This window comes from Microtus ochrogaster, chromosome 7 (genome assembly GCF_000317375.1).
Source record: "Microtus ochrogaster isolate Prairie Vole_2 chromosome 7, MicOch1.0, whole genome shotgun sequence".
NCBI classification, from domain to species: Eukaryota; Metazoa; Chordata; class Mammalia; order Rodentia; family Cricetidae; genus Microtus; species Microtus ochrogaster.
Genome location: NC_022014.1, coordinates 57,415,987 through 57,443,375, shown reverse-complemented (window position 1 = coordinate 57,443,375; position 27,389 = coordinate 57,415,987). Strand labels below are relative to the sequence as shown.

At 48.1% G+C, this 27,389-nt stretch overlaps 1 protein-coding gene and 1 pseudogene across 11 annotated transcripts in view; one reads left to right on the top strand and one right to left on the bottom strand.

Moving 5' to 3' along the window:
- The window catches only part of Tenm2 (teneurin transmembrane protein 2), a 1,251,952-nt gene extending 1,238,431 nt beyond the window's left edge, over positions 1–13,521 (top strand). For all 11 annotated transcript variants that reach the window (XM_026780485.1, XM_026780490.1, XM_026780489.1 and 8 more), the window contains 2 exons: positions 10,645–10,775; positions 12,350–13,521. In XM_026780485.1, the coding sequence (XP_026636286.1) occupies positions 10,645–10,775; positions 12,350–13,111 (893 nt within the window). In that variant the 3' untranslated portion in view covers positions 13,112–13,521. The remainder of the gene's footprint in view (positions 1–10,644; positions 10,776–12,349) is intronic.
- Positions 13,522–20,030: 6,509 nt separating this feature from the next.
- Positions 20,031–27,040, bottom strand: LOC113456297 (annotated as a pseudogene).
- Positions 27,041–27,389: the final 349 nt, after the last annotated feature.

The window sequence follows — 27,389 nt, the reverse complement described above, 5'->3', positions numbered from 1 at the left end:
CACACCCGGTCTAAATCAGCCTTCATTTGGTGCTTAGGAAACTCGCAGAGTGGTTGGACCTGCTACTCACAACCTAAGTGGAAGAGGCAATTAAGATGTAGTCAGGACAGGACAGTCAGGCCGACACAGAGAGATTCTGTCTCAAAACGCAGAATTAAAAAAGACGTTGTAAGGAGGAACACAAAGAATGGACCGTCGCTCTCTCTCACCAGAATCCAGAAGAGTCCATGCTGTTTGGAAACAGCTCTCTGAAAGAAAGTGACTGTTCCCGTTGTAGAAAATGCTCCAAGTCCATCCAAGAACACTGGCGCAGGGGAAATCCCACAGAGGAAACTTCTCAGTCTTGGACACAGTCGACCCGTGCCAGCCGGAGCCCTACCTATCTTCCACCACGTCCTTCTGACGGCAGAGTCTGACTGAGCACATTCCCCGGACACCAGTTCTGGCCTTACCACTCGCTTGCTGTGTGACTTACACGAACGTCTCAAGCTTTCTGATCCTTAGTCTCCCCAACTGCAAAATGATGGTAACAATTACACTCAGCTCACGGAGTGTGAAAACAGTGACTCAGCCAGGCACACAGTGAGGGCTGATCACACGTTCATCAACGAGAGGGGCAGTGGAGTAGAGACAGGCTAGATACTGTTCTGGGAATCTGGGAGAAACCTCCAGAGGCACTTTCAGACTGAGCTAATGTGTCCCTTTAGTAAGGGATAAGCCCCAGACACTGGAGGTAAATAAACATTCTAGAAGGAGTGTAGTGAGCCATGTTCCCTTTTACCCTTCCTCCCTGAAGAGTCTCGAATGCACAAGCCAGAGGTGTGCTACAGCTGAATGAGACTGTGTCTTTAATCTCTCTGAGGAGAGCCACACCCATTTTAAGTCACCTTCTTTGCATATTTACCCTCAACACTGGAAGGTGCTAAGACAGTTGTCAGAGAGTGTACAGTGGTGGTGGTGGCAGCGTGGCAGTGGTGGTGGCATGGTCCCGTGCTGTGAAGAGTATATGAAAGAAAAGGTAGCTATGAGGAGTAGCTGTGTTGCTAGCACCCGCCTCATGATCATACCTCTGGACAGGCTGTTTGTTTAGGGGACCTGTCTTCCATCACACTTGCCATCCAAAGGGACTAGAAGGACCTTCACTGCCCCTGAAGGGGCCAGGATATGACACATGTCTTAAACACAGGTTTACCATGAGAAACAAAGTATCAGAAACTTCAGAGATTCTCAGCTTAGGAGTGAGGAAGGATTGAAGGGAGGGAGGGAGGGAGGGAGGGAGGGAGGGAGGAAACAAACAGGGAAAGTTAAAAGAACAAGCAGGAGAAGGAAGAGGAAGAGAAGGAACGAGGCCGACAAGGAAAAGGAGAAGGATAAAGGAGCTAATAACAGGTCCCGTTTGCATGAGTGCTCTTTAAAATCCTGGTCTTGGGCAGGCGAGATGTTTCAGTGGGTAGAGGTGTTTGCTGACAAGCCTGGCAACCTGAGCTCAATCCCAGGGACCCACATGGTGGAGGGAGAGAACCAACCCCCACAAGTTGTCCTCTGGCCTACACTAGGCTGTGGCAGGAACTCCCTCCCCGGATAAGTAAGTCTGCTCTAAAGCAACAGCTTTTCTGCTCAGAGACGTGCTCACTGATGAGAGCATGGGGTAGGACGGGAGCTTCTCATTTGAAGGAGGAGGATGGTGAGGACAAGGACCTCCCTTGCTTTTCCTGACATTCCCCACAAGTCCTGTCTGTCTCGGGTGAAATTTGGGCAGGTTTACATGGTACACAAACGAGGGGTTCAGTGTCATGAGCACTGGGGGCAGGGGTAGTCACCTCTCAGGGTCTCGGAGCTCCATCACTTAGTGCTGGCATGTAGCAACCCCCCCTTTAACATCTTTCAGCCAAGAGAGCTGGTCTAAGGCTCACTCTCTGGCAGAGCCCACAATGGGGTTTGCAGGAAAGCGCATGGCTTCGTCTCCTCTCTTTCAGTTTTACAGTTAGTTTTTGGTTTGTGTGGCAACAGTGGGGAGATCCTTTTCTAAATGCATCTTCCCAAGTTTAAAAGGGGGGGGGCACATTTGTTTTTTAGTTAGTAAATAAATAATAGTGCAGGTGACACCTGGAAGTGGTATAAAATGTCATGACAAGTGGCCATAAATATTCCAAGATGGAAACCAGTGTCCTGTCCACCTGCCTGGCCACAGTGGGCGGGCTGCTAAACTAAAGCCAGACATTTATGCTTGCTCTCTCTCTCTCTCTCTCTCTCTCTCTCTCTCTCTCCCTCTCTCTCTCAATGTGGTGTGTGTATGCATGTATGTGTGTGTGTGATATGCTTTGCATGTATATGTTTGGAGCAATATTTCTTTCCCAGTCTCTCTCTGCCTTATCTTGCTGGGCCTGGAACAAGCCCTGGGGACCTGCCTGTGTCTGCCCCCTCAGCTCTAGGATTACAGGCATGTCTGCCATACCCAAGACTGCCTGTGGGTGTGGGTATCTGAGCCCAGGTCCTTATGCTTACAAAGGAAGCACTTACTGTCTGTACCGTCTCCCCAGGCACCCCAGTGTGCTTTTGAAAGTAATTTCAAATGTGTATTTCCGTTTTATTTTTATTTCTTTGTTTATTTATTTATTTGATATTTTAAAATACAAATCAATGGGTTTCATTATGGCATTTCTTTTTTTTAAAAAAATATTTATTTATTATGTATACAATATTCTGTCTGTGTATATGCTTGAAGGCCAGAAGAGGGCACCAGACCCCATTACAGATGGTTGTGAGCCACCATGTGGTTGCTGGGAATTGAACTCAGGACCTTTGGAAGAGCAGGCAGTGCTCTTAACCATCTCTCCAGCCCCTCATTATGGCATTTCTATACATACTTCGTTCTTATATACTCCCGGCTATACATTCCGACCCACCATTGTCCCTCCCTTCCCCACATCAGCCCCCTTCTGGCTTTATATCATATCTATTTAGTCTCTCTCTCTCTCTCTCTCTCTCTCTCTCTCTCTCTCTCTCTCTCTCTCTTTCTCTCTCTCTCTCTTTCTCCCTCTCTCTCTCTCTCAGGATTTCTTCCTTCCTTCTCATGGTCAGTCTTGACTTTGCCACTAGACTCAGAGGCATGGAAGAACCTTCTCTGAGAAGCAATATGAGTGCCATAAATTCTACTTGAAACACACATGTACATATATATATAACAATAGGATTCACATCCAGGCAATGGTGGTGCACACCTTTAATCCAAGAACTCGGGAGGCAGAGGCAGGTGATCTCTGTGAGTTCGAGGCCAGCCTGGTCTACAGAGCAAGTTCCAGGACAGGCTCCAAAGCTACACAAAGAAACCCTGTCTAGAGAAACGAGAGAGAGAGAAAGAGAGAGAGAGAGAGAGAGAGAGAGAGAGAGAGAGAGAGAATAAAATTCCCAGATGACAGGAAACATGTTATTTGCCAGAGTCCAACTTATTTGACTTAGCATGAAAATTTCTATCCATTTTCCCACAAATGGCATGATTCCACTTTTCTTTACAACTAAATAAAATCATTTTGTGGACAAAGACCACATTTTCTTTATCCATTCATTTGTTAGCGGACATCTAGGCTGGTCCCATTTCTTAGCTATTGTGAATGCCATTTTTTTTTTGTCAGGGTCTTACTATATAGCAGCCCTGTGTGGTCTGGAACTCGTTATGCAGACAGGTGGAGGCACATAGGACCTTCTGCCTCTGCCTCTCAGACGCTGGGGTTAAAATGGTGTGCCGCCACACCAGGCAGAAGAACATCCTTAGATGACTTTCGTGTTGTTTTGTCTTTGTGATGTTGGGACTGGAATGCGGGCAATGTATTCGAGACAAATACTCTGCCACTGAGCTACAGACCCTCGCATGACCCTGAGCTATGTCCTCAGCCATGTGCGTTCCCAAGCCATTCAAAGACTGAGTGTGCTCCCATAGATAACAGGTGGGCCATAGCTGTCAGATTGCTTTCCAGGGAGGGCTAGTCTATGCCTTTATTTAGTGTCAATAGCAACATTAGATTCCCATAAAAGTCCCAGGATAAGGAATTACACCTGACCCCCAGCAGACATGTTTCTTAGATGGGTATGGAGGAACCCTCTGTTGCATTTTGCTCTACAGGGTAGCTTTTACCAGGAAGGTTCTAGTTCCTTCATTCATTGCATGTGTACTTACTGAGTATCTGTTTGTATCAAGCATCATTGTGTAGTAGACATCAGAGAATAAAATAAATTTTTAGGGGCTGATTGTGATAGAACACGTCTTGAATCCCAGTGTTCAGGAGGCAGAGGCAGGAGGATCGCTGTGAGTTGGAGGCCATTCTCGTCTACATAGGGAGTTTCAAGACATTCAGGACTACTTAGAGAGAACCTATATCAAAAAACAAACAAACAAATAAATAAATGTTTAAATTCCTTCCCCTGGTAGAGCACACATGCCAAGTGAGCACACAACAGAGAATAAATATTTCCCAGAAAGCATTGCATGTGAAAACGTGATAACTGATTCAGAGGGAGGCTTGAGCAAAGTGAGGAGCCCTGGGATACTGAAGGTTGGGTAGGGATGCATCTTCAGCATGATGGGTGGCATTGGCTTCAGTTACACTTGAGCTAAACTTGAAAGAAGTAGGAGAAAAGAAGAGTCAGAAAACGCTGTTAGGAAAGAGCATGCTGGGCAGAGGGGCTTGCTGTCCTGATGATCCAGAGATAGGTGTGCAGCTATCATGCCTGAGAAGGAACACAGCTAGACAAGATAGTACTGACCTATAATACCAGCACCAAGGAGGCTGGGACAAGAAGACAATCAGTGTAAGACTAGAGAGAGACCCAGCCTCAAAACACCAGAGAAAAGTGGAGAGTACAGCAGAGAGATCATGAGGCAGGTCCTTGGGTTCTTCAAGGTCATTCTAATGACCCTGGCTTTTCTGCTGAGAGATATCTTCTAAGGAAATGGTCTCATCTGCTGCATATTTGGGGAGTCGTCTGGTTACTGTAATGATAAGTGGCTCAAAGACTGGAAGCAGAGAAACTAAGTCTACAAGTCCAGGCAGTGTGGTATGATGAGCCAGGAGAGTGAAGGTGGCAGAAGTGGCAAGAAGCCAACACATATTCCTATTGTTTTAAAATAAAGGTAATAGAAATGAAGCAAAAAAAATCCACACCAAGATAATTTTAGAAACGAGAGAACCAGAGAGATTTGTTAGCTGTAATGAACCACCTAAGGCTTGGAAAGCGAAAAGGGTTCATTTAACTCACAATTTGGAAGGTCGAGAAGAGCATGGTAACAGACAGTTCTGTTCCTGAGAGGGCTACATCACAGCACAACCGATGACAATAGTAGAATTGCTTGTGTGGGCATGGTCACATCTCAGAGGACAGAAGAAGGGCAGGCTGGACCCTTTTCTCACAGTCCACTCAAGACCTCTAAGGGTGGGTTGGAGATGCTCTGAGTAGCTACAGTGCTTGCCTAGCATACGTGACACCTCACAGTCATGCTCAGCATTACATAAAGCAGACGAGGTGGCATGTGGCTATAACCTTGGCACACAAGAAGTGGAGACAAGAGGATCAGAGGTTTAAAGTCATTCTCAACTACGTAGGGAGTGCTTGACCAGACTGGGTATACCTGAGACCCTGCTTCAAAGAAGGGGGTAAAATAACAAAACCCAAAGAGCCACATAAAGCTTACTTCATACCCCAATGATCTATGAACTTAGCACAAGGCCAAACTTAAAAAGATGCCACCACCACCCAGTAACACCCCCTGGGGACTTTAACACAGTGGGTCAAGCAAACCATAGCAATAGGTATTCAAAGCAAACTTCACACATGAAGGTTCATAACAGCATTATTTGTAGTAGTTTTTAAAAAGTGTGAACTGGTCAAATATTCATCAGCAGATGAGTGGATGGATAAAACTTGGATTAGTCATACAATGGGATAGCATTCTGCTACAGAGAGTAAAAATTGTGCCAGGTGGTGGTAGTGGTGCAAGCCTTTAATCCCAGCGCTTGGGAGGCAGAGGCATGAATCTCTGTGAGTTCAAGGCCAGCCTGGTCTACAGAGAGAGTTCCAGTACATCTAGAACTGTTACACAGAGAAATCCTGTCTTGAAAAAAGAAAAGAAAAAAAAAAAAGAATAAAAATGTACTCCTTGTCGAACCCCACAGTGATGATCCATTTGTATGAAATGTCCAGAACCACAGCAGATCCAGAGACTGAAAGTTAGGGGCTGTGGGAGGGGCATACAGAACGACTGTTCTCTGTGGGATCTGAGTGTCATGGAATTAGATAATGACAATGGCTGCCAACATTTTGACTATCCCGGGGACTGCACATTGGGTAGGCAACTAACAATGGTGAGGTTTCGGTTATATAAAATTTACCCCATTGTTAAAAAATAAAGGTGGGGGAGGATTTCCTGATAGATTGGATGTGGGAAGTGAGAAAAGAAAGGAGTAGGGGAAGGTGGTACGAATGTTTGGAGGGGGAAAGATACGCAAGGGACAGAACAAGAATTCAGTTTTGGACTCATCAAACTGGAAATGGATAAGAGGCACAGTGCTGACCTTAGAAGAAGGTCAGGCAGGGCTGTACGTTTCGGAGTCAGCATCAAAGCTGGACAACTACAGCTGGGGAGATGCCACTGTGGGTAAAAGATCTTGCCATTTAAGGCAGGAGAGTTCAATCCCAGAAATCCATGTAAGATAGAAAGGGGAAAAATACAATCTGAAAATTTGTTGTTTGATGTCCACATGCCTGCCATGGCATGTGTGTTCCATCTCCAACACATAGTAACAGTAACTGGGGCTGGGGGGATAGTTTCCTTCTTGTCGGATAGGTTCAGACATAAAAAGAACCTGTCAGCATAGGACTTGGCCATGGGGGGAATCACTCAAGGTCTTGATGAGATTTCTGCACAGTAACAGGAGTCAGAAGAAAACAAGAAGAATGGGGAGCAATGAGTACAGGGGGTTAGTATGAGCTTGAAAGGTTTTTGTAAAGATGGATATGAAATGGGAAGTGGGAATAAGAAAATCACTGTTTTGGGGAGAACATCTAACAGTGTCTTGGTGTGCTGGTAAGGTAAATCCATTGAGTCACCACTGGGAGGAAAGAAAGATCTCTGGCGTGATGGCCTTGAGTTGGCAAGAATAGGAAAAAACCAGAGCACCAGCGTGCAGAGCCTGAGCCACAATGCCATAGGCAAACAGGAGCTAGCACTGGAGGAAATCCTTCTTTCTCTGGCTGCCTCAGTTTCTGCAGAAAAGTAGGAAACCAGGTTGACTGTTGGTGGGAGGGAGGGAAAGTAGATAATAGAGGTTTAGGGAGAAATGGGCAAAGAAAATTAAATATGTATAGGGGTAGAGGAAAGAGCCAAGTGTGTTGGTTCAGGCCCCTAATCACGCACTTGTGGAGGAAGGAGGATTGTCACAAGTTCCAGTCCAGCCTGGTCTACATATGAGACCATGTCTCAAAAACTAGATAAGCCAGGTGGTGGCGGCAAACACCTTTAATCCCAACACTCGGGATCTCTATGACATCAAGGCCAAACCTGGTCTACAGAACTGGTTTCAGGACAGGCTCCAAAGAAACCTTGTCTCAGAAAAAAAAAAATAAATAAAGGATAGGATCCATCCAGCGAATGAATGGATGATGGATGGATAATGGATGGATGGATGGATGGATGGATGGATGGATGGATGGATGGATGATGGTTGTATGGGTGATGTTGGGATGGATGGATGGATGATGGATGGATGTATGATGGGTGTATGGGTGATGTTTAGATGGATGGATGATGAATGGATGGTGGATGAATGGATGGATGGATGTTTGAATGGATGGATGATGGATGGATGATGGATGGATGGATGGTGGATGGTGGATGATGGATGGATGATGAATGGATGGTGGATGGATGGATGGATGATGGGTGGATGGGTGATGTTTGGATGGAGGATGGATGGATGGATGGATGGTGGATGGTGGATGATGGATGGATGGATAGATGTGTGGATGGGTGATGGGTGGATGGATGGATGGATGGATGGATGGATGGATGGATGGATGGATAGATGGATAGATGTGTGGATGGGTGATGGGTGGATGGGTGATGGATGGATGGATGATGGATGGATGATGAATGGATGGTGGATGATGGATGGATGATGAATAGATGGGATGAGATAAGATAGATACAGAGACAATGCAGGAGAGTGAGTGGACAGCTGGAAGGAGTAAAGGAAAGCAGGAGGATTGCAGGCAGCTTGAAGGGACCCTGAAGAGATTCATGGTCAGGGATTTTCAGTGACACCTGACGGCATGGTGTTGATGTTTTCTCCAAAATCATTCAACTGCGCAGGTGAAAAAAGGAGTGGATGGCAGCTTGGATTTAATTAGTACTATGATTTCACCACGCAGGCATGATGAAGGAGAGCAGACAGTGGACCTTGAAGTACACCCCAAGGATCAAGTCCAGGGATTGGTTAGGTAATATGTGCCGGATTAGGAGAGAAACGGGAGCAGGAAGTAGAGGGACTGGGAAAAGGAGTTTGGGATGGATGACTGGAAGGCCCTTGGTGTTGGACAATAAACCAGAGAGCTGAGGCTGTGGCCAGAGGGCTGTGTGTATGGAACCCATGTACAGGGAGATCAGAACAATCAGGGGCCAAGTCTGAAGCTGAGATATGAGAGGAGGTCAGGGAGCTAAGGGGCCAAAGTGTTAGAAGGAGCAACTGCTTGTCTAATGAAATCACTAAGAATTAATTCAGAGTCAGAAACAGAGGCAGTACACTTCACAGAATTCAGGTGAGTAGCCCAAGGTCAGCCATGGTCCAGCGGCTACAGGTAAGGGCAGGAGACTCATACTCTGTGGGAAGAGATAGTTTGAATTGTGACAAGAAGAGAAAAGAGCTATTAAAAAATCTGAAGACATAGCAAGCTTTCCTAAAGGCAGGTTTGAACTCCAAGGGTCCTGTGGAATATTTCAGAACTTAGGGGAGGTGGAAAGGGGGCAGGAAAGAGGCAAGCCCAGGATGTGAGGCCTGATCTCAGGGTACCAGGAAAGAGGCAAGCCCGGGATGTGAGGCCAGATCTCAGAGTACCTTTGTAAATAGAAATGAGAAGCACAATGAGCTCCGTCCTTCTGGGCTCCTAATGGTTCTGATTAACATGGAAATGCAGTGGAGGATGAGTACAGGACTCTGGATCGTGATGGAGGGATGTCAGGAGGCCTGAAGGGAAGCTGTCTTACTCAGAAAACCGAACTCTCCCTGAGACACGTGACAACAGCCCAAATGCAATGGCTGGGATGTACACCTGTAATAGGGCTCATCTCTTGAGCTCTCTTTGGAGGATAGGTCTAGAGAAATGGGCTCAAGAACTGAAAGTCTGATCATCGTGTCCAGCTCTGAAGACATTCCCTGGTGAGCCAGTCTCAGTGCAGAGACCCAGCCCAGATGTTCTGCACGTTGATCACAGTTAGCGCTCATCCCCCTGATTGGTTGCTGCCTCCAGCTTCGCACCACCTGGCCTGTAATAGTTTGTAGGAGCGTCTGGAGAGTTAGCTCAGTGGTGAAGAGCACTGACTGCTCTTCCAGAGGTCCTGAGTTCAATCCCCGGCACCCACATGGTAACACACAACCACCTATCACTGAAGTCCCATGGGATCTGATTCCCTCTTCTGGTATGTGTACATACATGAGACAAACACCCATAAACATGAAGTACATAAATAAGTCTTTTAAAATACAATTCATGGGCTGGAGAGATGGCTCAGTGGTTAAGAGCATTGCCTACTCTTCCAAAGGTCCTTAGTTCAGTTCCCAGCAGCCACATGGTGGCTCACAACCATCTGTAAAGAGGTCTGGTGCCCTCTTCTGGCCTGCAGACATGCACACAGACAGAATATTGTATACATAATAAATAAATATTTTTAAAAAAATACAATTCATGGGAACTACTTCAAATGAAACTCACGTTAGTTGAGTTGTCCATGGGCTACTCACTGTTGTGAGCTTTTTGTATATGTTTTCTCCTCTGGTCTTCATGTCAACCCAATGAGGTAAGAGCAATGATTGTCATAATTCAGAATTGAAAGACCTGAGATTAACAGAGGGACAAAAACCTAGACAAGGTCACACAGCAAGGGGACTTGAAGTCAAATCTGTCCATTCTACAACTGGCCTTTGTAACCACGACATGGTGACTATCAATGGCCGCACTGGGAGGGACATCTTCCATGGATGCATATAAGGAATCTCTGAGCTGGGCTGCAGAGATGGCCGAGCAGTTAAGAGCACTTGCTGCTCTTGCAGAGGACCCAGGTTTGTTCCCCAGTACTCACTCACTTGGTGGCTCACAACCATCTAAAACTCCAGTTCCAGGGGATCTGATGCCCTCCTCTGGCCTCTGTGGGTACCATGCATTAAGCAGAACACTAATACACATAGGACAAAACTAAGTAAAATGTTTCTTAAAAATCTCTGGTTCCTGTTCCCAGAACTAGCCCACATGTATCGTCACTCCCTTCTCTTAAATCTCACACCCAAGCACCCATTTTATTTTGTTCTTTTTGCAAGACCCGCTGCGACTAACCTCCCACCCCTGTGGTTTCAGAAGTCTTTGTTTTTGCTTCTGCCGCAGATGTGAAAAGCTGGCTTGTGATGTTCGGATTTCAGCTCAGCAACATCATTCCCGGATTCCCAAGAGCCAAAATGTATTTTGTGCCTCCCCCCTATGAACTGTCAGAGAGTCAAGCAAGTGAAAATGGACAGGTAAGTGGCAAGGTCAGGGGAAGGCTCTTGACGAGAATCTCAACAACCGTCTTCATTCCCTGTCATAGACAGTGCCACGTGGGAGACGGGGGCCTGCTGGGAAAGGGACACCGAGGCTGGGTATAAAAGCAAGGAAAGAGCAGAGACTTCCCAGGCCGAGAGAATGCCCCCTGCCATCCTTTCTAGTGTGGCCCATATTTCTTCCCAACCTCAATGATTACCTTAATTGTGGTATCATTATCTATTCAGTATCTACCCTCCGGTCACTTCTTGATTAACAATAGCCCAGAGATATCCAGTGGCACCCTGCCATCTGCACTGCTGTAAGATCATAACCCTTTCAGCTTTTATGGGAGGCGATAAAACTGTGGTTTGCAGTTTCTGTCCCATTAAAGAACATTTTTATGCCCTGCATAAAACCCCATCGTGTTATGGCCCAAATGCATACAGATTGAGTTCTTAGAACATAATTTGTGCCTGGGTCTCCCTTTGATGGCCGAAGGGTGGTCAGTTTCAATTTGGGTGCAGCTGAGACCTCAGCCACTAGCAGATGGTCAGCGTGGGAGCTGCATTGAGCTGACCCCCGATACAGGACTGGGGCTCTGCTTTGTGGACGTCTGGAAGGTCTCAGCTGCTCTGAATAGTCGTCCAGATTGTGTGACTATAGAGCGGCAAGGAGGAGCTGCTGGGTAATTGAGAACAGCATTCTCTCCATCCTGCCCCTCGGGGACCACTCAGTGGATGAATAGCCATCATTCCTCTCATTTATCTAAGTGCCGTTACCTCCCAAACACAGCCTCTTCCATTATTCCAGCCTGTCCCCCAACCACCAATTGAGACAAGTTGTCATTTGTGAGGGGAGAACTCAAGGCCAAGGAGATAATGGCGATTTCATTCCTCTGCAGAACCAGGGCTGAGATCCAAAGCAATGGACTCCGAGTGGGAAGGAGGGGTATTCCCTCTGGCCCACACAGCCTGGATCTCTCAGCTTCAAGCCCTCGAATACGAATATGCACACAAATCACCTAGAGTACCTGGCTAGAACACGGCCTCAGCCTGGAGGCCTGAGAACGGCTTTACTAACAAGGCAGTCCATCCCAGATATCCATCTGTGGCTGCTCTCACTTTGAGTAAAGGTGGTGAATCCCCAAGTCACTGGTTTTGGAGCTGGGCAGGTTACAGCAGCAGGGGTGCCAGCCACTCAGATACCTGATCCCCACATCAGGACATCCCTGGGTCTGAAATGTACCAGGCAGCTGCAGCACCACACATGCAAAATATCTCTTGGCTCCCACAGTTGGGGGTGCACAACCTGGGTATAGACTTGGGCAAGGTGGAGAACCTCCTTCGCCATATTTTATTGAGTGGCATGGTGGCAAGATGGTCAGAGCACCGTCTTAGGGACTGGGAACCGGCCAGACTGCCCTAGTTCCCGAAGGTCGGGATGTATTGGTATGTTTTAGGACAGTCTATCAAGCCTGGCAGAGGAGTTTTCATCACTCGTCTCTCCGGTTCTTGTGTCACGCACTGCCTAGGCTACCTTCTGACCTTTCCCTTTTGTCTTGTGCCCACAGCTTATCACGGGTGTCCAGCAGACCACCGAGAGGCATAACCAGGCCTTCCTGGCTCTAGAAGGACAGGTCATCTCCAAAAAGCTCCATGCCAGCATCCGAGAGAAAGCAGGCCACTGGTTTGCTACCACCACGCCCATCATCGGCAAAGGCATCATGTTTGCCATCAAAGAAGGGCGGGTGACCACAGGTGTATCCAGCATCGCCAGTGAGGATAGCCGCAAAGTGGCGTCTGTGTTGAACAACGCCTACTACCTGGACAAGATGCACTACAGCATCGAGGGCAAGGACACGCACTACTTTGTGAAGATCGGGGCGGCAGATGGTGACCTGGTCACACTGGGCACCACCATTGGGCGCAAGGTGCTAGAGAGCGGGGTGAATGTGACCGTGTCACAGCCCACGCTGCTGGTGAATGGCAGGACTCGAAGGTTCACCAACATTGAGTTCCAGTACTCCACACTGCTGCTCAGCATCCGCTACGGCCTCACCCCCGACACGCTGGACGAAGAGAAGGCCCGAGTCCTGGACCAAGCGAGACAGAGGGCCCTGGGCACTGCCTGGGCCAAGGAGCAGCAGAAAGCCAGGGACGGGAGAGAGGGCAGCCGCCTGTGGACGGAGGGCGAGAAGCAGCAACTCCTAAGCACGGGACGGGTGCAAGGTTATGAGGGCTATTACGTGCTTCCGGTGGAACAGTACCCAGAGCTGGCAGACAGTAGCAGCAACATCCAGTTCTTAAGACAGAATGAGATGGGAAAGAGGTAACAAAATAATCTGCTGCCACCTCTTCTCTGGGTGGCTCAGCAGGAGCAACTGTGACCTCCTCTCCTAAGGAGACGAAGACCTAACAGGGGCACTGAGGCCAGGCTGCTTTAGGATCCCAAGTGGCAAGAAAGCTCACATTTTTTGAGTTCAAATGCTACTGTCCAAGCGCAAAGTCCCTCATCCTGAAGTAGACTAGAGCTCAGCCACAAATTCTGAGGAAAAACAAAACAAAAGGATGAAAATGAATGAATGAACAAACACACAAAATGTTTCAAGTTCCCCTAAAATACGACCCACTTGTTCCGGGTCTGACGCAGAAAAGAGACGCAGAACAGCCAAAAGGAAAAGGAACCGAAAACAGCGAACAAAACAAACAGAACAGACAAAGACGAACACGCCGACCGTACAAACGAAGACATGAAGACGAGAAGGCCTCACATCCTATACCTCACTCATACACAACGTGAGCAACACAGAGACATTCACAAGGGCCGCCGTCACCAGACCAGCCGAGGACCACTCAGACTGATGGTTGGACAAACACTTCCGACGTTTTCGTTTAAAGCAAATACAGGTGCATTAAAAAAAAAAAAAACACGACTTTGGGGGTGATTTGTGTGTAGCGCCTGGGGAGGGGGGGCCACAAAAGTGGAGGAGCGAGCACTGGAAATACTTTTTAAAGAAAAAGAAAAACGCAAGAAAAAAAAAGAGAGAGAGAAAGAAAAGAAATTAATATCGGCAGTCAAAGCGAAACAATACCGTCGGGCACTTAACTCTCAGGTCTCTACTTAGTCAGGCCTGAGCTAATTTATTTGAAGGCAGAGTGTAAAATGTAATTCAAAATGGTGGCTATACTCACTACACATAAATCTCATACTCTTTTTGTCTTTGGAGATTCCATTGTGGACAGTAATCCGCAGTTACAGGGTGTAGTCTGTTTAGATTCCGTAGTTCGTGGGTATCAGTTGCGGTAGAGGTGCAACATTTGTGACTCCGTTGCTAACGGTACCACTTCCGATCGCCCTGTACATACATGACGCCGCAAGGCGCAATCACTGTTTCAGACTTTAAACTATTAGTGTGTTTGTTTGGTCCAGAAACTGAGACAATCACATGACAGTCACCACGAGGAGAGAAAAATAAAAACATAAATAAAATAAAAACAAAAAAAATCTTAAAAGGTTAAAAAAAACAAAACAAAAAAAAAGTCTAATAAGAACTTTGGTACAGGAACTTTTTTGTAATATACATGTATGAATTGTTCATCGAGTTTTTATATTAATTTTAATTTGCTGCTAAGCAAAGACTAGGGACAGGCAAAGATAATTTATGGCAAAGTGTTTAAATTGTTTATACATAAATAAAGTCTCTAAAACTCCTGTGGACACTGGTCTTCTGTGGAAATGTTTTATACTGTGGTAGAGGCTGGAAGAACGGGCGCAGCTGGGATGGATTCTCACTGCCTAAGCTCATCCGGATCCGGGAGCCCTTATCCCTAAAGCTTGAAACCTGGAAAGCTAGGGGATTGGAATTTCTTTTCTTTCTTCCTTCCTTCCTACCTTCCTTCCTTCCTTTCTTACTTTCTTCCTTTTTTTCAGATTTTAAAAAAAGATGAGATTCATAGACATTATACACAGAGCCTGACCACCACTATCTGGTGTTTAGCCTCTTGTTTTGCTTTAGGACAGGGTCTCCTAGATAGCCCAGGCTGTCCTAGAGTAACTCACTATGGAGACCAAGCTCAGACTTGCCAAGCTCTGCCAGCCTTTCCCCCCAAGTGCTGGGATTAAAGAAATGTGCCATCACACCTGACAACACAGTTCTTTTAAATAATGCAGTGTCTGCAGCAGAGTTTCATGGTTAGGAATCTTCATAGATTCTTCCTTGGACCTGTGTTTGACAACTTTAGATTTGAGGTGTTTGGATTAGGGATGATCAGCCTGGACTTGGACCACTTGGGAAAACCTTTTGTTTTATTGTGGTTTGGGGTTTTATTTGGGATGAAGGGATCCTTTTGTTTGTGTTTGTGTTTTGTTTTATGGTGTGGGGTAGGGGACACTGAGACAGGGTCCCGTGTAGTCCAAGCTCACCTCAAACTTGGCTATGTAGTCAGTGTTGACTTTGAACGTCTGATCCTCCTGCCTCTACCACACAATGTGAAATGACAGATGTGTGGCCCCTCACCCAGATCTGGAGCATCTTAGTGTGCACCCCCAAAATGCTCTGGCGGCTCTGAGACTTCTCCACCTGTATCTGCAGATCTTTGTGGTGGGCAGGAGAATCTGGCCTTGATGTATGGGGCTATTAGGACCCTCGGGCCTGCCTGTACATGGATAGATGCCTCAAGGCCTCCTGGGACACCTGGACCCCTTTCTGTCACAACTTTGTGATTGTGTGTGTGTGTGTGTGTGTGTGTGTGTGTGTGTGTGTGTGTGTGTATTTTGAGACAGGGTTTCTCTGTGTAACAATCCTGGTTGTCCTGGAACTCACTCTGAGGACCAGATTGGCCTTGAGATCCGTCTGCCACTGCCTCCCGAGAGCTGGGATCAAAGGCGTGCGCCACCACCACCCAGCTTCTGTCACCACTTTCTAGTTAAGCAAATCAGTAGCAGAAAACCCAGGATGACCACACTCACCCCTTTGGAAGTTTGCACACTGTTTGTATGCTCACATATTCTTCCCAGCTAGACCAACGTGCCCCCAGACTTAAACACTTTGGGCTAATCAAGTGACAGGAGCCCTTTGGAGTTTTAATTTAACTTTTATTTCATACCACTTCTACCGTTAAAATAGCATCAACAGCAAGCATGAACCTGTGCTTTCTGAGTTGCCATTCTTGATACCGAGGGCTCTGCCATGCAGTCTTTCCATTCACTGAACAGCATCTTTTTTTTTTTTTGATTTTTCGAGACAGGGTTTCTCCGTAGCTTTTGGTTAGACCAGGCTGGCCTCGAACTCACAGAGATCCATCTGCCTCTGCCTCCCAAGTGCTGGGATTAAAGGCGTGCGCCACCAACGCCCGGCTCAACTGAACAGCATCTTATAGAGAACTCATCACAAGCGGCCAGGCTAAGGACTGCGGTGCAGAAGAGAAGTAGACACAACCAGGAACTCACACCCCATAAACTTCCAGGCAGATGAATGGGGAGACAGTAGACCAAGGATGGCTCTAGACATGAAAATGGCGGGATGTGTCGGTGCTGAGAGAGAAGACCGTGAAGCAACGGCAGGAACAGAAAGTTCCCTAACAAAAGGAAGATGTTCATTTCAGTGGCATAAGCAAAAGCCTTGGGGATGGCGTGCAGGACAAGGAGAAGCAGCTGATATAGTCTCACAAGTGAGACGAGGAGAAGGCTGAGAGTACCATCAACCTCAGGCAGAGGTAACACACCACTCCAGAGGAGAATCTGGGGGTATGCCGAGCAGACGGAATTCAAGACTGCTCTCCCGAGTCATCCACTTTGCAGGTGGAAAATGATAATGGACAGTCTCTATCTGGTATGTGGAGAAATCAGACTCAATGCTCCTGTATCCGTGACTTCTCCTGGAAATCTGACTAACGGGTCTGTCTCCCTGAGACCCTCCTGAGAGCTGCAGCCCTCTGCCTTGCGGGTCATCCAGGCACTTTTCAAGTGGCCTGCACAACAGAAAGAAAGGAAGCTGGGGTTAGCCTGACTTCAGTTAGCCTGACTTAAACCAGGCCTTAGGAGCTACCAGCAGAACAAGCTGTGATTAAGAAAGCAAGCCCGAAAAGGAACATGGCTCCAGGAGCACCCATCTCTGTGCAAGTGGCCTGATTCCACAGATGGGGAATGTACGGAGACGGGGCTGACATCCTCAGGCGGAGGCAGGTCGAGATGGCTCCTTCTGTGGGCTTTGGGACCTGGAGACACGATCACAGAGCAGCCTCAGATGCTGGTGGTAGAACCTTCTGTGGGATGAGACAGGGTGATGTCTCACCATGTAGCCGTCCCCGAGAAAGCAGGGACAGGCGAGGGGCCAGAGGACACTCATTCAGTCCAAGACTTCTGTGTGCCTGCAGCCTCTTGAGAAGCACATGGGAGAAGGATTGGACAAGCAGGAAAGCATCTTCTCTTTGAGGTCTGCGATCTTTGAAATGTCCCTGTTAAATCCCAGCCGATCCAACCCCACATGGTACCCCACAGAGATCAACTATAGCAGGAAAACAGCTTTGGCTGAAGAACCCCTCAGCTCTCCTCAAGCCAGGACAATAACAGGCGGAGAGTTCTCGAAAGGGTTCTTTAAGAGTGTGCACTCTAACAGCATGCCTGAGAACCAGTCCTCTTTGTTTGTTTTCTTTTTGTTTTTCGAGACAGGGTTTTTCTTTGTAACAATCCTGGCTGTCCTGGAACTCACTGTGTAGACCAGACTGACCTCGAACTCACAGAGATGCACCTGCCTCTGCCTCCTGAGTGTTGGGATTAAAGGCATGTGCCACCACTGGCCGGCTTCTGAGAACCAGTTCTGACTCAGCTACCCACTAAATGGGGGAATGGGGCAGGAGATGTGGCTCAGTAGTACAACACCTGCTTAACCTGCAAGGGCCTGGGCTCCATCCCTAGCATGCAAAAAGAAGCAAAGATGCTGGAAAGTAGCACACCCTTAATCCCAGCATTCCAGACGCAGAGGCAGACAAATCTCTGAGTTCAAACCCAGCCTGATCTATATAGCAAGTTCCAGGCCAACCAAGGCTACATGGTGAGACTGTTATTTAAAAAAAAAAAAATGTGTGTGAGCGAGGCCTGGAGGGATATCTCAGTGGTTAGAGAACACTGACAGCTCTTCCAGAGAACCCAGGTTCAATTCCTAGCGTCTACATGGTAACTCTAATTCTAATTCCAGGGGTTGCATTGCCCTCTTCTGGCCACTGCAGGATGGGGACTGCATGCACACTGTGCCCACATATGCAGGCAAAACACCCATCCACGCAAAATTAAAACTTAAAATTGTGGAAACTAGAAGTTACACGTACCAATTGGATAAAAAAATATTATTGGTTACTTAAAGAGATAAACTCTTTAAGTGTCTCGGGGTAAGCCAGGTGACCACTAAACAAAACATGGTAAGGGCTTAATATTGTTTTCTGTCATGTTTAAACCTTTGTCCCAAGCACGGGTTGGTTTTTGGTTTTGTTTGGTTTGTTGTTGTTTTGTTTGGGTTTTTTTATTTTTTTATTTTATTTATTTATTATGCATACAATATTCTGTCTGTGTGTATGTCTGCAGGCCAGAAGAGGGCACCAGACCTCATTACAGATGGTTGTGAGCCACCATGTGGTTGCTGGGAATTGAACTCAGGACCTTTGGAAGAGCAGGCAATGCTCTTAACCACTGAGCCATCTCTCCAGCCCCCGGTTATTTTTGTTTTGTTTTGTTTGGTTTGGTTTTTTATTTATTTATTATGTATACAATGTTCTGTCTGTGTGTCTGTCTGTAGGTCAGAAGAGGGCACCAGACCTCATTACAGATGGTTGTGAGCCACCAGGTGGTTGCTGGGAATTGAACTCAGGACCTTTGGAAGAGCAGGCAATGCTCTTAACCACTAAGCCATCTCTCCAGCCTCCGGTTATTTTTTTTTTTGTTTTGTTTTTTTAAAGAGATCATTGGGAGGGGGGTTCTCATCAGGCAGCTAGGTAGGACACTCTACTGTCACTTTATCCAGAGTTCCTCCCAGCCACGCTTTCAGGTCCAGGGAGTTCCGACAAGCGCCTTCAGCACTCCACCCTTGTTCATGGCCTTAAGAGGTTTTCAGAAAGAGTGAGGTTTGGAGGTTAAGGGTCTCAGCAACATGAAGTCTGGCTGTCTGAGTGGGACCTCCATTCGGGCATTCATCCGTGTATCAACATTCCCAGTCGTCAGGCACAGTCCGTCCCTGGCACCTGTCGAAAGTGGGCAGTGCAAACAAAGACGACTAACACCTGCTCAGAACCCCCTCCAGCCGTCGGTGTGAGGCTCACACAGTGAGGTCAGAGCTGGTGCGGGCTGATAAACTAGAACAGGAAGCAAGGAGAAGACCCTGCTGTCTCCATGAACGTCTAAGCTGGACACCAGCAGGCAAGAGACCAGGGGATGATCCGGTGCTAAACCGAGCCAGAGTTCGTGTTCAAATAGATCTTCAGAAGGTGAGAAGGCTACAGGGGGGCTGCCTGGTGAATGAGGGAGACGTAACTCAGAGATAGAGGCTTGCTTGGCAAGCGAAGTGGAGGAATCACCTGGAAGCCTCCTAGGCAGAAGCCACAAGCCCATACAATCAGGACCTCTCCTAGAATGTGAGCTAAATTAGGAGCCAGGTGTTGAGGCCCCTAGGCGTCTTCACTAGCAGGCTGCGCGTGAAAGCAATTTAAGGCAGGAGGGGCGTGGCCTGAGATGAGCCCCTCCCCACCCAGCGGGCAGAAAGGACAAGCCTGAGACTCAGCCTGGGAGCCGAAGAGTCGCGATTCACCTTTGTGAGGTGAGTGTGCGGTGTTCTTATCAGTGCGTAGAAATGACAGCGGAGGGGTGCTATCAAAAGAGAGCAAGAAGAGTGTCGAAAGGGCTGGAGAGGCAGGGCCTCCTGGGGCCCCCAGCCTGCTCAAGGAAGGAAGGGTCTGTAACTTCTTGGAGTTGGTGACAGTGTCTGATTGGATTGAATTAAAGAAGGAATCCGGCCAAGGCCTTGCTCCAGGTCCTTCACCTCCTCCAGCCCTCGGGCAAAATGACACTACACTACGGGGAGGGGGTGCAGGAGGGAGAGAGAGGGAGCCGCTCTGAGATTCTGCTCTGCTCGCCTCCCCTCCGCGCGCACATCCAGATCCCGTGCCGAGTCCTGAGATAGCTAGGCAGCCCTGTTCCATCCCACCCTCTCTCCTCTGGCACTCTGCGGGGCCGCCCTTCAAAACCAAGACTGTACCGCTTGCCCTTTAGCCACCAGGTGGCAGCCTTTCCCTGTAAATCTTGCTAGGCTCTGGGTTTGGCGCGAAGAGATTTTGCATCTGCGTCTCCAGCGGGGCTACCAGAACCTGGCCCTGGAGACCGTAGGTTACCAAGAAGCCCAATTGCAGAACAGTCCTGCGAACAGACAGACCGAGTCTCATTGCAGCTCCTCATGCACGACCCGGGTACATTTCCAGACGTCCTTCAGTCTCCAGTCGTGACTTTCCTAAAAGAAGACTAGAAACGGCACGTAGAGGTAGAAGATCAAGAGGCCAGAAGTTCAAGGCCTACCTGGGCTATGAGAGACAGTCTCAAAAGAAAATTTCAGTTGAAATCCCTACTGCACCGGGTTTCCTGCTAAGTCTGTGCACCTTCCCTGACCTCCTCTCTCTGAAGTGGGAATGAGAACAGCCCCCACCCCCACCCCCAGCTAGTATAATAAGCATGCGCAGGGAGTCAGTAGTAGGGCTTTCTCAGTCGTCAGCAAAAGCGTCCCTGACCCACCCCTCACCTTAGAGTGTGTGAGACGCTATCTCCTACCTCTGCCCTCCCCTCTTCTAACCTTCCCCTCATCTTCCACCCTGGCCTCTTCTCCCTCTGAGCCCAAACCCAGAGGAAGCAAAAGCAATCTCATGCTGACACAGACCCTGTCATTCGAAAGAGTTGGCCTCATCTGAACCTCCCACACACAGGGGGCAGATGGGGAAACAGGCCCAGAGAGGCTGCATAGGTCAAGTCCCACAGCAGAGTAGACCCCTCTGAGGTGGCTGGACAAGTGTCTTCCTGAAGTCAGTAACTACCTCTGACCCCAGGGCTGGCCACTCTCTCCACAAGCCCTTATTTCAGCCCCCTCTTCACCAAAAGCATGCAGCTTTGTTCTGCAGTGAGAGCCGCGAGATTTGTCCTCATCAGTGACTGAACCCGAATTTACAGCAACCCTGGGAGAGACTGGAGAGACGGCTCAGGGGTTAAGAACACTGGCTGCTCTTCCAGAGGACAGAGGTTCAATTCCCAGCACCTACGTGGCAACTCACACTGGTCTATAACTCCAGGCAATCAAGCATCCTCACACAGACATGCATGTAGGTGAAACACCAATGAGCATAAAATAAAAAATAAATAAAGCAACACTGGGAACCCGTAAGCTAAAGGATTGTGGCTTAAAGGATGTCCATAAGGTGGCCTTGATTCCAACACTCAGTTCTGCTTTCCTTGGGATGTGGCCTTTCTCCTGAGAGGTTTGCTACTTGCAGCCCAAGCTTGTGTCCTTGTAGCAACCATGGCAACAGCAGAGAGACCCGGCTCCTCCCTTTTTGCTCAGAAGAACTCTAATTGAAACACTATGAGTGGTGAGAAGTGGAAGGAGCCCCAGAAACATACCTTTGTCTATTCTGTCCCTAATAGGGCTGGGTACATTTGGGGTGCTCAGGAAAAGAAGCTGAGTGCTGTGGGGGTCAGGGGTGACAAATAAACCAGCCATTTGAGAATGGGGCATTGCCAACAGCCTGCACAATAATGGGGGTGCTAAGAAAAAGAGGCAGGACACTGGCTCCGCCTTGCTGGGCCTAGACTGAGAAAGAGAGGGATGGGGCATAAGTTGCACCAAAACTGGAAGAGCCCAAGAGGCACCTGCCAGAACTTTGCAGCAAAGTTCAACCCACGCACCCTTAGCATGCCAAGGCCCTTCCTCTTCATCCTCTGGAAAGGCAAGACCATGACATCTTGGTGGTTCAAGAATTCCTCTATTCTTTTGCTCTGAATCTTGTTCTCCTTCCCTCTCCTGCCGTCACTGTGGGCAGCTGTCAGTGGAGATTCTGCTCATTAGACCCTCCTATATTCTATACTAATCTTTCTCAGTCTCTGAGATAGTGACTCTTGGGGTCAGGTGGCTTTTCATTTATGGGGGACTGTCATGTGACTGGTAAGAGATTTAGCACTTCTAACACACACGGCGGGGGGGGGGCATCCCTGGCCTCTATCTACTACATGCCAGTAATAGCCTATACCCCTCCCTGCTGGGGCAGCCCTTCTGACACTGCCAAATGTCCCCTGGGATGGTATAATCTTCCCCACTGAAGAACCATTGCCCCCTGCACTCTATTCCCGCCCTCCTTTTCCCTTCTCTCATTCCTGCAAGGTTCAGATGTCAGAAGGGAGAAGCGTCAGTCCTCTGATCATATAGGCCATACTTTTCCATGTTCTGGAACTTTCCCCACTTTCCCTCTTCTAGGCTACAACACCCAGGAGCTCGCTCTATCTGTCTGTCTGTGTGTCTGTCTGTCTGTCTCTATCTATCTATATCTATCATTTATCTGTCTATCTATCTATCATCTATCTATCTTTCTATCTATCTATCTATCTATCTATCTATCTATCTATCTATCTATCTATCTTTGAGACAGAGTCTCACATTATACCTTAGGCTGGCCTAAAATCTCACTATGTAGACCAAGCTAGCCTTGAGCAATCTTCCTGCCTCAGTCTCACAAGCATTTGGATTAGAGGATCTAGGACCCTCAGGTACTGGGATTATAGGGCTCCAGGACCTTCAATGGCTGACCATCCCATTGCAGAAGGAAAAGCTACCAGTGCTCCCTCCAGCTCCTCCTCTACCAGCAGCTGGCCTCAGGGGCTGTGTCCAGTGTACAGTGGGCAGAGCCGAATGCTTGGAAGCCAGGGTGGCTGGACTCTGTCTACAGCCAGGTATAGCCCCATGAGTGTATTGCACTGCTGGTTACCAGAGCAACAGACATGAGAAGATGACCAGAGAAGAGGAACCCAAGGTTTTCCATGCACCTTGGCCCAGAAGCAGACAAAGGGTTGTTGGGCCTGGGGTGACAGACAGGGCAGTGTTTCATTTCCTCATCCTATCATGTCCCACACCAAGGACCATACAGCCCCATAGAGTCCCATGTAATGATATGTTTTTCATGTTTGTTTGGTTGGTTGGTTGTTTGGTTGGTTGGTTATATGGTTGGTTGGCTGGTTGGTTGGTTTTTCAAGACAGGTTTCTCTGAGTAACAACCCTAGCTGTCCTGGAACTCACCCTGTAGACCAGGCTGGCTTTGAACTCCCAGAGATCCACCTGCTTCTGCCTCCCTAATGTTGGGATTAAAGGCGTGGGCCACCACCACCTGGGTGTAGCGATATGTCTATGATGCTTCAATAATGGTCTCTGGGCCAAGTCCTGAGGATGAAGTCATAGATGCAGTCATAACATTTCCAGAAATACTGGGAGTTGGTGTCCACCATCCTCAGCTGGTAAGTCTTCAGGGCACTGCCTTGAGGAGATGACAATCTCAGGACCACAGGTCTGTCACACCACTTTCCCTCCTTCCCACAACCTGCCTGAATGTGTCTTGGTCCTTGCAGCTTGTGAGGCAAGGTTGGGTGACCATCCCAATTCCAATGCTATTGAAAGGAGAATGGAGGAACAGAAGGTCTGGCCTGCTAAGTGGACTCAGGAAAGGAATGCAGACGTCATTGAGCAGGCCAGCGTGTGCCACCTGGGGCTGACAGCAGGGGCAACATCCTTCTAGCACCGGAGAATTCCAGCATACGTTGTGTGCCTGCCCATGTGCGAGGCAGCATATGTTGAATGCCCAGGGAGCCTCAACTTGCATCTGTGTCTGTGTGCATGCACATGCGTGGATTCAGAATGTGGGCAACGTGGAGGAAGAACACCTGTGTCTGTTTGAGAACACATGGCAAGCACGAGGGGGAATGTGTAGCACAGGTTTAGGGAGATGGATGCAGGCACAAAGCCTCCAGGTGCAATTGGGAGTGTATCCGAGTGTGAGGAGAGACACACGGGAGTTGGAGAGAGTTCGTGGTGTGTAACTATTGGAACGTGTACAACAAAGGTGTATAGGGGTGCAGCGCACGCCAAGCGAGGCGAGGGGGGTTCATTCTCTGGTGCTCGGACACATGTCTTTGTGCACCAAGAGCAGACAGGAAATTGGAGTAGGATGCACAAGGCTTCCGCACACACATAAGAGTGAAAAGGGAGGTCAGATGGTGGTGGTGCACACCTCTAATCCCAACACTCGGGAGGCAGAGGAAGATGGAGCTCTGTGAGTTCAAGGCCAGCCTGGTCTACAAAGCAAATTTCAGGGCAGACAGAGCTATGCAGAGAAACCCTGTATCAAAAAAAAAAAATCATGAAAAAAGAGAGAAAGAAAGAAAGAAAGAAAGAAAGAAAGAAAGAAAGAAAGAAAGAAAGAAAGAAAGAGAAAAGGGAAGCCTAGGGCTCCTTTTCCTTCTTTCTGCTTTCAGGTAAGGCCAGACCTGTTCTAAAACTGGAAATAGAGTGAAATTCCATTTTAGAATCAATGATTTTTTTAATTAATTAATTTTATGTATAAGAGGTTCTATCTGCATGTATGCCTGTGTGCCAGAAGAGGGCATCCAATCCCAGTACAGATGGCTGTGAGCCACCATATGGTTGCTGGGAATTGAACTCAGGACCTCTGGAAGAGCAGCCAGTGCTCGCAACCGCTGAGCCATCTCTCCAACCCTCAATGATTTTTTAAGCTGTTTTTCCCTTTATTTTTTATTTTATTTTGCTGATTTCTGAAGCAAATTTTATTTTTCTTTACCCTATGACACATTGCTGGGACCTAATGTTCTCACTGGACCATAGAAAACCAAAATTGTTCACTTCTGAAATAACTGAATATGAAAACAAACTTACATAAATTAAAAGGATGAATAAATTCACAAGTGTCAATCCAAATGTTCCCAACCCAAGGCAAGTAACAACCCACAGCGGTCAGGAGGGCAAACACCAGAATGAAAACCTGGGCCTAAGGCTTGGGCTTTGCTTTCCCTGTAAGACAGCAAGAGGGAAGGGGTAACTGGTTCGGGAGCCCTTGCCAGAAATCCTGGGACACTGAGATGCTGGTTAATACTCTGCTCAGATCAATGCGTGGTGCGTACACAGATCTGTCAGGCCAGGAATTTCTCTACCTTAGCTTGCTCTCCACAGCCACCAGGTGACTGTGCCGTGGAGACTAAGGTCCAAATCATGATAAGATATGTGAGGGGTGTTAAATGCCTACCAAAGAAACAGTTAGCTTGAATACAAGGTCAAAAACCAGCAGCGAGCCCTCTGATCCCAGAGTGCTGTCAGAGTGCTGAGATCTATGCAAGCTTCAAGGACAAATTCCTTTTCGAAGGCTTATTCCCAGAAAGGGCTTATTCCAGTTTCAGGAGGCTAGCATGAAGTGTGTCCATTTGCCAGGGCAAACTGATACTTCAGAATCTGCTCCTGCAGCAGATGCCTGGCACCTGTGCGGTCCACCTACAAGCATTTGCGGAGGACGACAGAGGGGCCCGACTGGCCATCCTCCTGCTTGCTGATCCACATCTGCTGGAAGGTGGATGGTGAGGCCGGGATAGAGTCACCAATCCAGTCTGAGAACTTGAGCGGAGGGGAGCAATGATTGTGATTTTTGTTACGCTGTGTGCCTTGGCTGTGATCTCCTTCTGCATCCTGTCACCAACGTCTGGGTATATAGCAGTACCACCAGACGGCACTGTGTTAGCACACAGGTCCTTGGGGATGCCCGCATCGTACTTTATGATGGTGGTAAAGGTGGTTTCACAGATGCCATGCGATTCCACCTAAGAACACCCCTGATACCAGATTTACTCATTGTTGATGGTGATTGCCTGCCCCTCAGGCATTTCCTACCTCTTCTCCAAGGAAAAGGAGGATGCAGCAATGGCCATTTCTTGCTCAAAATCTAGGCCAACATAACATAGTTTCTCCTTAAAGTTACCCACGCTCTACCAGTCAGTCACAGTGGTGAAGCTCCACACAGTCAGGATCTCCCTAAGGTAACCTATCAGGTCAGGTCTAGATGCAAGATGGCTTCGGGAAGGGCATAGCCCTCATCAATGGGTACCACATGTGTGATGCTGTGACCAGAGCCCATTAACAGTGCTAACCGATGCACCCAGGGGCTTATAGAGACAACACCACCTGCAGGCCCACATACTTGGCTGGGGTGTTGGAGGCTTCAAACACTACTGGGGTCATCTTCTCTCTGATAATCTGGGGGTTCACGGGGCTTTGGTCAAAAGTACCAGGTGCTCTTCAGGGATCATGCGCAGTTCACCGTAGAAGGTGTAGTGCCTGATCATCTCCGTGTCATCCCAGTTGGTGACAATGCTGTACCTAGCAGGGTACTTCAGGGTCAGGGTACCCCTCCTGTGCTAGTCCTCGCTCCCCACACGAAGCTTTTCTGGCTATGCCCACCATGATAGTCCTGGTGTAGGGGCATCTGATGATGGAAAGGAACATGGCCATGGCGGGGGTGGGGGAGACGGATTGTTGCCAGCAAAGCCAGCTTTGCATATGCCGTAGCCATTGTCAGTGACGTTCCCTGAGACTTATTCTTCCACTGTGATGAGCGGGAGACCAGGCAACAGTGCAGCGAAAAGATGTGCAGAATAGACTAGTGGCAGAAAGACCCTCCCTTTATTTTGTACAAGATGTACAAAATATGTGTGTAAGTGTTTTGCTTGTGTGTATGTCTGTGTACCATGTGTGCCTGGTATCCTCAGAGGTCAGGAGAGGACTTTTGATCCCCTGGAACTGAAGTTATAGATGACTGTAAACTAATGTGGGTGCTGGGAACTGAACCCAAGTCCTCGGAAAGAGCAGTCGGTGCTTCTAACCACTGTGCCATCTCTCCACAGCCCCCGGGATCAATGATTTTAGTCTGAACTGTGTTTGATCATACTTGCTACAAACCTTGAGAAAATCTGACAACTCCCATACACAGGTTTACTTATTACCAAAATAGGAAGAAGGGAAACTTCCCACCTACTGTGGAAGTTATGAAAGCTGAACAAGGTGCAAGGGCAAAGCACTTCCTCCAGGGGGCGCACTCCCCAGGGTGAGTTCTGCTTAGCCTAAGGACAAGAAACACAGAGACAGCACCGCCTGAAGGCCCACGTACTTGGCTGGGTTGTTGGAGGCTTCAAACATCACCTGGGCCATTTTCTCTCTGAGAGCCTTGGGTTTCCAGGGTCATCTGAGATTCCTGTAGACAAAGAAGCAGGCTCTCCCAGGCCCAGCTATCTTACCCGGAATGCAGACTACTTGCCGGCACAGTTCTTTGTCCCATCTTTGTAAGCCATCTGTTGAAACCCTGGCATTAGCCTGCAGGGAATCTAGCAGAAGGGAGGAACTAAGGGTCAGCACATCAAGAAATGAGGTCCAGGGGCCTAATGTGGTGGTGCACACCTTTAATCCCAGCACTCGGGAGGCAGAATCAAGTGGATCTCTGTGAGTTCAAGGCCAACCTGTCTACGTAGTGAATTCCAGGACAGCCAGA